The sequence below is a fragment of the Tympanuchus pallidicinctus genome, unplaced genomic scaffold (genome assembly GCF_026119805.1).
Source record: "Tympanuchus pallidicinctus isolate F22 unplaced genomic scaffold, pur_lepc_1.0 scaffold28, whole genome shotgun sequence".
Classification (NCBI taxonomy): Eukaryota; Metazoa; Chordata; class Aves; order Galliformes; family Phasianidae; genus Tympanuchus; species Tympanuchus pallidicinctus.
The window spans coordinates 1,242,411-1,256,665 of record NW_026294745.1 but is presented as its reverse complement, the minus strand read 5'-3'; the positions used below and the strand labels follow the sequence as shown (position 1 = coordinate 1,256,665).

The window sequence follows — 14,255 nt, the reverse complement described above, 5'->3', positions numbered from 1 at the left end:
TATAGCAGCTGGATTCAATGCAGACACACACCGGATAAAAAAAATTCGCTGTGGCTCAAACACTTTGCAAATTGGCAGCTGACAGTACATTGTAATGAATTTTCAAGTACTGCTTCTCAAGTGAGATATGTCTAACAGCTTGAGTCATCTGAGAACCTGAAGGGAAATTCAACTGATCCCCTGTGTTTGCCTAACTGAAACTCCTACTACATATTTCACAATGGTGTTCAGCAGTTGGAAATAGCACTGCTGAGAAACTATTAAATCCAGTGATTAGTTTCCCCACAATGGAATAATTACACACATTTAAAACTTCTTACAGAGCTGTAGTTATTCCTTCATTAGAGATTTTTTTTTTTTTTTTTTTTTGAGGGAACTACTTCATTTCAAAGTCAGTTAGTCTGGTATAAATATCTTGGATTACAGATCGTAATTTTCACCCTAAAAAATTACAGCAGAAAAGACTGCGTACGTTGAAAATCAAGGGTAAAGCAGGCTTTGCCTGCAATTGCTAAAAATCCTGACTAAGCAGTCAGTTCTGGCTAAAACTTGCATCTGATTTGCTTTAGCAAGGTTTGCTTACGAAGTGCTTGGCACACAAAAGGAAGACAATGGCCACATCCTGCAGCGCAGGCACAGGTCTGGCCACGATGTGTACAGCACAACTCCTGTACGCTCTCATCTTTAAGTTGCCTTTGAAACAAACGTGTTTCACGTTTCAAGGCACAGCACTGAGCATGCCACTCACCCCCAAGCTTCCAAGAAGACCCTTCTAAAGAGCTGCAGGTGGTATCTCGAGGCATCTCAAGAAGCTCTTAGACCTAGGCATTCACACCAGTGCCACCACACCAGAGCAGAGCAATAGCTCACATAAGCCAAGTATCTGTTTCCGGCAGAAATCAGCCTGGGAGGACGTGGCAAGGTGCCACAATAGCAGTAGTTACATTTGGGCATCCTCTCTTTATCCTCCCACAATGCAAAAAGAAAAAAGCTTAGCAGAACTAAAAAGTTATAAACTCAACATCAGTAAAACAATTCTTAAAAGAAAAGAAATAATTAATTTGCTTAACTAACTGTCCCAGAAGATTTTACCAGAATTCAGGATGGGACCAGGGTCCTACTTGACTACCCTCCCTACCTGCAGTTAGGTCATGACATCTCAACTTCTGTTAGCCTGTATGGAAGGAATAAGCCAGGCAACTTGATCTGAAGGAGTTGTGCAGGCAAATTACTGATTAATTGTCTGCTCCTTGACAAAGCTTACTAAATCCATGAGATTTAGTAAACATCAGAAAATCTTTGCAGCGCTGCGTTACGCAGAGCTCTTGATTAATCAGTCATGTGCTTCTCTTCCCCAAATCCTTTTTTTCAGTGAGTTGACCACAAGAGACCAGTTAAGAGAAGTGGGTTTCTGATCCTGTAGCAAAGACTGTCATTAAGTTGCCCAACAACCATCGGGGATCTCCTGCACACGCAGTCTGCCTAGAACCAGACACACACACGCACGTAGTTTTCTCTTTTAGCAAGGATTGTCCTGCAAATCATCTGAACTAAATCTTAATCTCCCACTGCAGTGCAGCCTTGCTACTGCCCAGTAACCATTTGTATCATCCTTTACTGAATGTATTTGTACAAATTTGGCTACAACACAAAGCCTAAAACTGCCACCAAAAGCAGCAATTCAGCTTTCTTCCACCCAGCTCTCGTCTCCAATCTTTCTCTATGCCAGCTCTTCCTGTGATCATGCAGTGAACCCGAGTAGTGAACTGATTTGACTGAGAAATAGCCTAAAATAGGGGGAGGGGAGGCACACTTCAGTTGAATCAAGTCCCCAGTCTGGTTTGCTGCATGGCCAAACAGTTCTGTGAGCAGAATGGGGGGGGGGGAGGGGGGGGTGCAGGACAAGAATGGGAATTGGGAACTGGGAAGAGAGCTCAATTTCCTTCAGTTGCAGTGCCAGCTTAAGATGTCTTTATTAAACTACAGTTGTAGATGCACTGGGTATTGGAAGCTGAGGTCCAAATATCTTGTAAAATTCTAGAAGAAAGGCAATGTACAAACAGAAACCTACATAACACAACAGGTAGTTTGTGCTGAGAGGTGACAGAATGGAAATCACTTCAGCAGGCCCGACTGTCCTATCTTTGTGGCATTAAGACATTTAGTCTTGAAGGTTGTTAAACTGTGTTTACCTGGGGGACATGGGCCATGTGTGGCGGATTGGTATATGCAGGTTGAACATGGGAGGGATGAATGGTGAAGACTGTTTGTTGTGCTGTAGGAAAACTATTTTGTGGAGACTGCGTATTGGAGCCTGGCGTCATGGAAGGTGGGGTTGGAGCTAGACCTGCGTGGTAAATTGCCGACTGCTGTTGTGGGTTTGCCAGGTGGAGTGCCTGAGCAGCCTGGTGCTGATGATGCTGGAAAATAAAATAAAAAATAAAAAAAAGAGACAGTAAATCAGTGAGAGTTAGGTTATGGTCTAGAAATGAGAGATGTTTACGTTACTTTCCAGAATAAAAAAAGTTTGCAAAACTGCTCCCCATTGTCCATCTTTTAAGTCACAAATCTAAGAATTCCCATACCTGTGGTCACCAGAAAACTCACTGCAATTGCACCAGGCTCATCTTCCCCTCGCACTACAGCTGTGTGAGGAGCCTGGAAAATGGATGTGCTCACCAGAACCTACACTGCCAGGCAAAAACAAAGAGACCCTGCAGCCTCAGGGTTGGATGTACTTCCTAACCGCAATGAAAGCAGCTCAAAGTCATCACCAGTAGGAAGCTATGGCATGCAGCATTATCACAAGTACTATTTTGCTTTTAGCTGCCTGCCTTGGAGAGAAATCCTCAGCATTAACCTGATACTTTCAACATTAAGCTGCAACAAAATTATGAGTCTCCTTTAATCAAAACATGGAAACGAGCTACACCTCATCCCTTGTGGAGATGGAGAAATGTATGGTCAGACTCATGTTGGCACTTACTGAGGAAAAGGGATTGACACAAGTTTTCCTCCTTGCTTACTCTAGAAATTATGAGACTACCACATTTGGCTGCTACAAGTAGAGAAGAATGAGATGATATATCTTCACTTCTAGAAAACATGGAAAGCTGGACAGTTCCTGCGTGAGATTTATCATGTGCAGGTGGTTTGGGCAACTTCCCCCACCATTCTTCCTCTCAAGGAATCAACAGATCAATGTAAAGTCACAAATCAATGCAATTCCTTCCAGTAGAGTGTTTTAAAAGCAATTTAAAGACATTCACTCCCTTAAGATGTTACCTGCACGGGGCTAGGAGCAGGGTGGCTTCCAGCATGTTGGCTTTGCTGCTGGCCAGTTGGCGTAGCCGAAGGCTGAGGATGCGGAGGGTGCGGATGCAGGGTAGCATTAGGGTGGGCATACTGCTGAGCAAGTGAGCCAGTGGAAACTAGGATGAAAAAGACAAGTATTTAACAACAGACATGGAATATACATTTCATCAAGTCACCATCTGCACTTGAAGATTTCGTTACATCTCTATCATACTGTAAAAATACTCCCTCCCCCTTCTAAAATAAATATTTATCTTGCAAATAGCTGAGTATCTTACCTTGCGTTCATGTAGATTTTGCAGAGCAGTCTATAAATAACCATAATTAGACAGTTCATCTTCCCTAGTTTGACAATGCAACAGATACTACATATGAGAAAAGCAGTATTTCATCTTTGTTTTGTCAAATAGACTGGTTTGAGATATCAAATTTATCTATACAATTTAGTTTTTCCTGAAATGCTCTTTAAAAAGCTGTTACAAGCCATTTTTATTTCCACCATCCAAAAAATTATTTGGCCTTATACCTGGCTAACCTCACCATGCTACTCTTCTGGAAATTGCTCACAGTACAGTCCGTGTAAAGCATATACAGTGCATGTATGCTTAAGAGCTACAGGGACACACAGTATAAACATGAGAGCAGAGGAATTTTTGCAGCAGTCAGCGTCTTGCACTAGAATAATGTCTCTCTCCCTCCCCTCAAGGCCGATTACAGAGTTTTCTGGATCACCACCATTACGTGAGCTTTTCAACACTACCATGAAATTCTTAATTCCTTGAAACAGTAGCAAATAATGTAAGAATCTCCAAAAAAGGGAAAAAAACACAGCAATATGAAACTCACACAAGTGGAACCACATCTGTTTCTACAGCCATACCAGTATCCCAACAGCAAGCTAATATCAACAAGATCCTTTCCAAGGAGGCCTGCCCAGTTCTACTTCAAAAAGGGCCACACTACGTTGCCCTCCCTTCCTCCCCTTTTTACTTTTTTTAATCTAAGGGAATCAAAGAAACCATGAAAAGCCATAATAACAGCAAGTCTTCCTACAAACAAGTGCACAACTGGAAAGTAAGACCTTAAAAAATGAAACTGCTGCCTATTCCCTCCGCTGCTTTTAGATCTTGTGCCACAACCTCTCTGCAGCTTGCAGCTACACTTCTGCACGTGAACACGTGCACTCCTCCTTCCAGTTCTACAGCTTGTCAGGACTGTGGATAGCTTTGCTGACAATGGTGCTGGAAGAGAAACAACCAAAGCAAACAACTTCTCTGAATCTGCTCCCTGCAACTGCTCCTCCTTTGTTCTGGTACGTGCTGTCTTTCTGACCAAAGCTAATCACACTGCTCACTGCTGGGTGACAGCTTCTTTCAGGGGTTTTGTATTTTTGTATTGCATGAAAATTTGAAGTGGTTTTGTTTATTTGTCAGGGCTTTTTTTTTTTTTTTTTTCCAAGGTAGTGTTGTGGTAGCATTTTCTTGCCTTAGTAAACATACCCGGAAAGCAGAGCACAAGGAGTAACTCCAAGTGCAGCTGCTGTGTTGCAACCATCTCCCCCTGCTACAGAAACACAGGGTCTCATTTCTGCAGGCAACTGCTTGCTGCAGCTTCTAAGGAGTTTCACTGTGCTGGGCTCTATGCTCATGAACACACAGAACTGCTTGAATATATAGAAAGGACAAAAGACAAGATGGGAGGAGAAACAACACGAAAACATAGCTGCATCTGAAAGCACAACACTATAGAACAAAAGCCCGTCTCAGACAGCAACCACGCTGTGCTTGACACACAATTACCCTCTGCAAACACTCCTTTTCCTGCAGTTGGGTTTGCTGTAAAGCGGCAAACACCACTCCTAGAAAACTCAGACTTAACAGTATATAAGCATACAGCATCTTCTTGTCAAACGGAAACGTTTCTCCCCTGTGCAGGCCATTATGGAGGTCTCTCCTTTACAAAGTAACTGCTCACCATATTTAACTTAATCTCACCCTGCTGTCTTGAAAGCTCTACTAAACCTTCCCTAGCAAGCGGTCTCACAATGATGCGCACCACAGCGTTTCAGGCATTAATGCAGGTGAACTCCATATGCACTTGTAACCCTGAGTTCTTCCACTGAAGTGTACTCATGCACGACACACGTAGCAAAAACCACATTATCTTCTGCCACACAGAGCACTTAGTTACACTTCCAAAAGCATCAGCAGCAAGAGAAGTTACTGTTTCTCATATCACTACTAAAATTTATTTTGCAGCAGCATCCCTACCACTTTCAGATTTGGACAGCTTTCAAACACCACTCCCCCTTACAAACACTACACCAAAATGAACAACGGAAACCAAGATTATTTTTACAGTATGAAACTAACAGTTTCCTACAGCAGGAAAATTTTCTCAACCTCGCTATTATACAACACTCTGAAGAAGGCCAGATGTTATTACCTCTGTCAAAGTAATAAGCTCACAGTGGGATCCACTTGTTGCCAAAGGGCAGGCTACCAAAGATCTGCCTTCCCCAGCTCTCATTCCACCACCTTGGCCGCAGAGCTGGCACGTCTTCTTCCTCTAAGTTACCTTCTGCTCCATTCAAGAGCTTTTTGAATATACATGGAAATTAATGCCAAGTCATAAGATATTCAAGGCTTCCCACATCCTGCCACACTGCCTGTTAAGAGCCCCAAAATAATGTGGTACTCCCTGAAACCATTAGTGCAATTCATCTTTCATTTCTCTGTGGCCCAGAGAATAACAAACAGAGTTATTCTGAAACAGATACATCACACAATCAAAGTTCACAAGGAGAAATTTCACTCGCAGAAGAACAGTGAAACTGAAGAATTGTGCCCCCAAAATAGGGAAGGGTGGGGAAGTGTCATACCATCAGCTCCCATAACACACCAAGAGTCTCTCAGCCATAGCTTTGCAGAACAAAAATTCTGTTATTAGAATTGTAATTTCCCCAGCTTCTCCTCTCCTGTTTTGTCTTCACTATAAGATCTCTACAAGTTCACTTAAATTGAGCAGAGATGCTGCTGCAAATTATGTTTTAATAGCAATATTAATATTAAAAGTGCATTTCAAAAGAAGATGTTTGCTTATCTAAATCCTGGACACAAATCAGAAGTGGTTCAGGAAGAGTGGCAGCAAGTCTGAAATAGGTGCACTGATCTACGTTACCTCAAACTAGAGGTCAAATTTTAGCTCTAGGAATGTAGAAGGGTTTCCACGCGTAGCTGCTGCAATTAACAGCTTATGACAAGCCACTGAAATCTGTGAAGCAACTCAGCGAGCCTCTTGCAAAATGGTCTCTAGAAATTCACCTACAAAGCCACAACTAAAGCAAGCTCAACAGCTTTTTAACAAATTTCTCCCTATTCATCAAAACAGCTCACTACAAACCAGACAAGACAGGAGGGTGAAAAAAAACACAAAAAGAACACCAACAAATAACAGATCATCCAACATTTTCCCATGTCAGAACTTGGTAGATTTTTCCATCAGCCATCTAGTAACCAAGAAAGCACCAGGAAAGCCCCAGGCAAGGACAAAACAGCTCCACAGATCCCCTTGCTGTCTCCCTTCTAGCACAAACACACTACTTCTCACCTTTGTGCCCTACGTTTCTCTCCCCAAGAAATGCTCCTTGAGGAAACCTGCTGCATCTTTTTGATTGTTTCCCAGCAGGAGAGATACGTAACTGCACTAACCTGGAGATACACACAGCAAAGGTAAGTTGGGCAGCAGTGAGGAGAGCACAAATATCAGATGCATTTAATCACTGAATTCAGCTCTACAGAAGTGCAATCCATGTCAAAGCCAGCTACCAAACCAGGCAAAGGAGCTGAAATCAAGAGGTAGAGTAGCAGCAACCAAGCACAACTCCCAGATATAGAAACCATATTACGTAATTTCTTATTCCCCTGGTAGGAATCTCAGTGCTGCCAATGGTGGCCATCATCCAAAGATGCCCTGAACCCTATTTTCAAGAACTGACCAGCGAACAAACTTCAAAACTATTGCCAGATCCAGTAAGATGGTGAGGATAACTACATTTAAAAGACCTGAATGGTAGGAAGCAAAGCAATAGCAATGTTTCTTTTGGAATATCAACATTTACAGAAGTCATTTCACATAGGCATAGTGGACTTCCTTAAAAGATTATCCACTAAAGGAACGAGGTTCTTAAAATTATTTCCATGCACCAAATCAATATGTATAAAAGAGTACAGGTCAGCATCTCACAAGACTAGCTTAGGTAAAACAAGTTCTGCACAAGGGACACACAGGATAGCTGCTCTAGAAGAGATTTTTGGAGAAAAGTGGTATTTCTCACATCTTTTATGTATCAGGTTATCTAAAAAAAAGCAAAAATAGAAAGAAGAGTGCCTGGCATGGGCTGCAGCTGGCCACACAAGACAGTGTGTGCAGTACAGCAGCAAGTCTGACAGTACCTTGAAGCTGCAGTTCCCTTCCCCATGTCCCAGCTGACAGCTCCAGCCCACTCCATCCAGTCTGACCACCCTAAACACCTTCCTTGGGGCTCTGTGATGAACACCAAAGCACTGCATGTTAGATGTCAGGGACTCTCTTACTCAGTGCTTGCCCAGAACACCTGCAGGGACAGCACAGCACAGAGATGCAAGCAGTGTCCCTCATCCTGGCTGCAGCTTGAGCGAATTCCTCTCAGGGGCTCCGAGCTCGAGCTCCAGCCTTCTAAAGAGATGAGGCACTCCTCCTTTTAAGGAAGTTCATTAACTTGCAAAGTCTTGCATCCCAGTTGGGCCATGGAAGAAAGGGAACAAGAAAGTTCACCTAAGGAAATAAGTGCCACGTGTGGACAGCTTTTCTGGTTGCAGATGAAGAGAGTGGGTACAGAAGTTAAAACACATTTATCAAACAAAACAACTCAATAAAACCCATGCTCCTGTGGTATTTCAAATCTGTTTAACACTTATTCTGTTGAAAGGAACTTCCCTGCCTTTTCTACATACTGGTTTGGTGCAAGGAAACCTGTTCCCCTCAACACGTCCCATTCGTTTAACATCTGTTCTTTAGATAGTGCTTTTCTGTACAATCAAAATTAGTACAAAAAACCCAACTCACTGGCAAAGTAGAAAGAAGGGCCTGTCTCCTTGCTGTATGGTATTTTGGGACATGCTGAATTTGGGAAATAGAAAGGTAAATTAGCCTCTTGCCGCGTGCATGCTGCCCGTCTTCTGGAAAGGTCAGTGTCTTTTTTTTGTTCTAAAGACCGTAGAATCATGCAGATATTTGTATTTACTTAGTTGATATTAGGGTTGGATATTTAATTTTACAACTGAGTGGAGATGAAACAACACGAGTCTCAGGTAAGCCTTCCTTCTACACTGTGATACTGAGGTCTTCAGTTCTTAATTTAGCATTAACACAAATAAACTTTACGTCAATTCATTATCTATTACAATCCACTGTAACAAGAAGGTTAAAATGTAATTACATTAAATCATAAATCGCCCCCCTTGTTTGTTCAACTGTTTCACTGTCATTCTTAACAGTTCCAAGACACCTTTGGTGACTGGTTCACTTAGTCCCTGGAGAATCCTTTGAAGCTTACATTATATCCACCATTGTACTATCAGGGTAATAGAATTTACTCTACTGCTGAGACAGAAACCAGATAAAGTTAGAGACAATACCAGACCAGCAAAACATATGCAGAAGGGGAAAGAGGAAGGGAGAATGGGGACAGGAGTGACAGCACAAAAAACAGGAAATGCATCTGTACAAAACCAAGGTCTGGTTTTACACAAGTTTCTGTTTTGTTTCTAAACAAAAAAGTTAAGTTTTTCAGAGAATTCCAGTTTCTACAAGCATACACAGTTCAGCTACATGGTAACACAGCAATTAATTGACACAGAAATACATCCACCCTCAGCTTAGATAACCAGATTTTCTGCCAATGCCACGGGACAAGCTGTGTCTTTGGGCAACATAGGAACAAGCTGTGAGCCATCAAACTTGACCAGAGCAGCAATATGGACCATACAGAGCCAACACTTGGTGGAAGGTGGTGTGTGTGTCCTGAAACCTACGTGCAGGGTGAGGATGGGTCAGTGTGATGGGGTGTGCGTGGGGCAGCTATCAGCGTGTGCTGCTCTGCTCCTGCAGAACTCACATGTCAACTTCCCATGCTAAGGGAAGCTTCTGTCTCCAGAACTTACGAGCTGAAATGTGTAAGAGCCATCTGTACAGTCTGACTGGCTGACAAGATGAAAGAGGGCTGTGAGAGCCTTCCCCATAGTGTTCTGAGGGGGAAAGCTCAAGGATTTACACATTTCTTTTCTGTGCTCAGATGGGCCTGTGGTGAGCACACAGCTGAGCTGCTCGGCTTCTCTGCTTCTCTTGTCAGCAGCAGTTTGGGAACACAAGCAAGGCACTGGCAAAGAAATCCCAGAAGTGCAGAAATATCCCATTAGACAAAAATATTTTGCTTCAAAATGAAAAAGTGCAGATAAACAAGTGTAAGTCACTGTGTATTTGGAACTGAGAACTCACTTCCTGAGACAGGAACGAAAACAAAAACCAATCTCACGGCAGTGAGGACCAACAAGCATTCCTCCTCACTGCCAGGCAGCTGCTGCTTGCCACAGGCATTCACTTGTCCCAAACCATTGAAGAAGATGGAGTTTCAGAGCTCACCAGAAAACATTTCACACCTTAAGAACTCATAAGCAGTGCCCCAACCCCCACGGCTCAGCGCAGCTGTCCTTGTAGACATCTTCTTTCTACCACATACACAGGAAAAAAATGGAGTGAATTTTGCAAGAATTATCTCAAAGGAAGCACCAGAACCTTGAAGGATAAAAGGACACTGTAACCCACTGAATCCTGATATGAATGGGGGGTGGGGAGGGAAGTCAGAGAATAAAAATAAAAATAGATCAGACTGCTATTTTAAAGAGCCAAAGGGAAATGTGAGAACTTGCTTGAGCAAACGCTCCGAAATCAAAAGCAGCAATGGCTGTTTCTCAGGAAGTTGTTATTCTGGATTTTCAAACTGCTTCCAAAAAGAGGACCAAATTTGATTCAGAATCAGTGTGTGGTGGTATATTTCGCTCAAAGATTCCACGGGTAAGCTTAAGATCCCCAAAATACAGAACATAAGTTATAAACACCTTTGTATATTACCATTCAAAACTACCTGTCACTCAAACTGAAGGCAACGATTCCAGCAAGTTGCATGTCAGCACTTCACTCCATAAGCAGCATTCATCTACTACCTTAGGCAATTCTACATTTCTTCCAAGCAGTCACGTATTGATAAATGGAAGCCAGTGATCTTACAGATGGACACATTCTCAGGAAATATCATCAGCCTAGGCAAGGTCTTCGAGTAACACATGAAAGCCTTGCAAAAACTTGGGAATCGAGAGTGATGCACTATATCTGAAGTCATTCCATGGGTAAACTAACTGTAAACTTTGAGTCAGCCCATGTTCACAAGGCAATAAACACATTTACACATGGCAAGACCAAACAGTCTTTTTTAAAAAAAGTGTCTCATATGGTGTTCAGGATCCAACCAGGCTGAATGTTTTCTATAAACAAGAATTTTAAGTGCTTGATCTTTTACTGGGAAGGTGGGAGAACGTTTGGAAGAGTCACCAGTAGGCACTTGAAAGAGCAAAGACATGCAATTTCTGTAAATTAGGTGGAAAAGTATTGTTTGAATTACGTGGAAGCAAATATTAAAGAATTCTCAATTTTGACCCAGCCTAGTTGTGCATGTTGGTAGCTGGTCACATACCTACAACAGATAAGCCAACACAAACCAACACAAAATGAGAACTAACTGTTGTAAGTTAGAATCTCAGTGAAAAAACTATGCAAACTTCTTATCAGAGCCAAACAAGTGGAAAAGGCTTGTACTTCAATGCTGTAGAACCCAGTGCTCATGGAAGAGAAGGATGGTGCACAGTGGGAAATTGCTAGGAAGTAACAAGCAACCATTCTGAACAAAGCTTCTGAGATTCTCTCATGTCTAGCTTTATTTTCATCAGGGTTTGAGGGGAGAGTTTTCACCAATAAAGGTCTGAAAGCCTTTGATCATTCACTGTATCAGAATTCTATTTAATCTAATGAGAAAGCAAACAGAAGATCTGTTTACATGGACACCTCAAGCACAAGAGTTGAAAAGATCAAAGTAATACATTTAGTAAGGACCTGTGAGAGAAAGACTTAAGCTCTTCATGTAGCTTCCCAGTTCAACTTTATTACAAATGAGCTGAGGTGTTCTTTTAAATAGCAAAAAAGATTTCTTGCTATTGTTTTTGTTTCTTTACTACGTTACCATATCACTGCAGAGATCTGACAGGATGTTTCCAGATGGGTAAGACACAGTGTGAAATTAATTTTGATTTAAACAAGTCTAAATTTCAGATTTTTAGCCTTGTTAAGTTTTCATGACACATCATGGAATTCCATTCAGTATTAGAGTAAAACTAAGCATCGGAAAACATACAAAGATGTCTAAAGGTACAGAAAATCTTTTATTAGAATCTAAGTCAATAATATACGTGACCCAATAAAAGTCTTCCTCAGATGCTGTAACAAGTATTGAAATGCCATGTTTTCAAGAGACCATCTGTCGTTTTGACAATTTATGACAATTTTCAAGCCTTCTAGCAACCTTGATTCTACCTCTTTCCATACCATGTTTTGCAGCGAGGCTTTCCCTTCAAAAGGGGCATTGATTTATCATACATTTGCAATGCTTTAGAAGTTCTCACATTATAGTTTGTAACAAGGAAACCCACATTTTCGCCATTTCACTCTAAGTGAAATATGCTCATCTGGTGATGCTGAAGACCAAAGTCAAAGCAATACATGAGTTGTTCCAAATACTTAAATCTTGACTTACCAAAAAAGAAAGGTAAGCAACACAAGTTTTATTTTGCTTAGACAGTAGTGTTTGTACTGTTAATAATGCTAGTAGTATCATAAAGACAGCATTTCACTAGTTGTCAGAACTAAAGTCAAGTTGTGAAACTGAGGTCACAGCCTTGCAATAAAACCAGTCCTACTTATAAACAAGAAACAATCAAGGGATGTTGTGTCAAGGGCATCAAGAGAACTTGAACAAACTTCTTTCAGCAGATATTCTTTAGCAGCTCCCAGCTTGAAATTTCATCTTGGTCACTGGCATCCTACTGAAATCAGCACACTCGAGCTTTCATTTTAACCAGGTGGCTCAGTTTTCAAAGCTTTGCTCATCATCTTATGATATATAAACCACATTTACTGGTGTAATTTTGAGCGATACCCATATTTGAAACTCGAGATTTAAATATATCCCTGCACAACGTAAGAGCTTAAAAAGTTACATATAACACAAAACGTTTCCTACCATACATAGCATGCGTCTGTTCATGCGCACCATACTGTGTTGCAGAAGAAGATACTAAACCAGGCTGTGCATGAGTTGGTGGTGCCATCATTCTAGCGTTGCCCTGTATTACAGGGCTATAAACATGAGGATGCTGCATTCAACAGAAATAAGAAAAAACAGGCAGTTAAGATAATTACAAGAAACTAGTCTGATCTAAACAATAATTATGTATTTAGAAAGAGCAATAGCTTGGCCTTACTGAAAACAGAGGGCAAACCAAGGATTTTGTACTATCACGCCTATCCCAGTTGTTCTAAGAACATAAGGATGTTTTCTGCAGTGGATTAGAAGCCAACAAAAACCACTGGCATGCCTAATTTCTGCCACTCTAATTACGTAAGCTTACGTACATGATCACATATTTATCCAATTAAGTATGTTTATTTAAAAGCCTTTGCATTAAGAGTACAATTGTATTTTCAGAGCTTAACTAGATGTCCTGTCTCTGACCTGCTCAAAAAAGGTAATATCAACAACAAATGACAGCTTCTAAATTGACCTTAAAACTGCTAAAGGCTTTGAAGCACTTTACAATACCAAATATGCTCCAGAATAGAGAAACCTTCCAGACTGACTTCTTAAGACCAGACACAGTACGGTATTTGGGACTGAATCCCTTGTCTATCTGTCATGCCATATCACATACAGCAAAAGGACTCTTACCTGCGACTGGTAGTGTGGCACATGCTGCACAAGAGGCTGATTAGGAAACTGCTGGGGACTATATGCAACATACTGTGTTGAATAAGCAGGCGGTGTAGCTACAATTGGAGGGCCTGCTGCTGAGGCAGGGTGCATCATGGTGCTCTGATGATGTTGGTCTTGCCGCTGCTGTGGCATATTTGGTACTGCAAAGCAAAAAGCACCACACATTAGAAATACAGGATGAAAAATGCTAGTTTTACTGAAAGCTTTCACATTACAGTGCCACTGTTACCAAACGGAAGCTCCTCAGCTCTTATTTTTAACCTCCTTATTACAGTTCTATTAGAAAGCAACAACACAAAAAGGAGTTCCTCCAAAAAGCATTTGTCATCACTGTCTTTTAAACATATACACAGCCACAAACTCAGACCTGTTTATTTTGTGAAGAAAGAAAGGTGAAGAGAGAAAGAGACTGACAAGAATCAACAACAAGAGAGAAGGGTTATGTCAGGACACCTACATTAATTCAGGTTGATCCTACCCCCTTCAAAAGGCTTCATTTATCCTCTACAGGAACCACTCAGCAACTGCTCCATCAACTGGAAAGCTGAGTGTTAACACTGCTTATGCTCACGGCTGAGGAGAGCAGAATAAAGGTCTCCACACAGCTGCAATTTCAGGTATTTGCATCTCTTAATCTCTGTGCTATCCCTCAGGATAGCATAAAGGAACTTTCAGGTCATGGTCTACACTGAAGGGGACAAAACAATCCATAGGAAGAAAAGGAATAGAAATAATTGGAGGGTTGAAAAGATTAAGAAAGCAGCGTGCCATAATGTGGGACTAAGTAACAGGGCATGATAGC

General features: G+C 41.5%; 1 protein-coding gene across 10 annotated transcripts in view; it reads right to left on the bottom strand.

Moving 5' to 3' along the window:
* The window catches only part of ATXN2 (ataxin 2), a 52,465-nt gene that overhangs the window by 5,387 nt on the left and 32,823 nt on the right, over positions 1 to 14,255 (bottom strand). For 8 of the 10 annotated variants that reach the window (XM_052691142.1, XM_052691137.1, XM_052691138.1 and 5 more), the window contains 5 exons: positions 13,409 to 13,593; positions 12,704 to 12,836; positions 8,422 to 8,475; positions 3,286 to 3,431; positions 2,193 to 2,420 (listed from right to left, as the gene is read on the bottom strand). In XM_052691142.1, the coding sequence (XP_052547102.1) occupies positions 2,193 to 2,420; positions 3,286 to 3,431; positions 8,422 to 8,475; positions 12,704 to 12,836; positions 13,409 to 13,593 (746 nt within the window). The remainder of the gene's footprint in view (positions 1 to 2,192; positions 2,421 to 3,285; positions 3,432 to 8,421; positions 8,476 to 12,703; positions 12,837 to 13,408; positions 13,594 to 14,255) is intronic. The other 2 variants (XM_052691143.1, XM_052691144.1) reach the window with 1 other exon arrangement.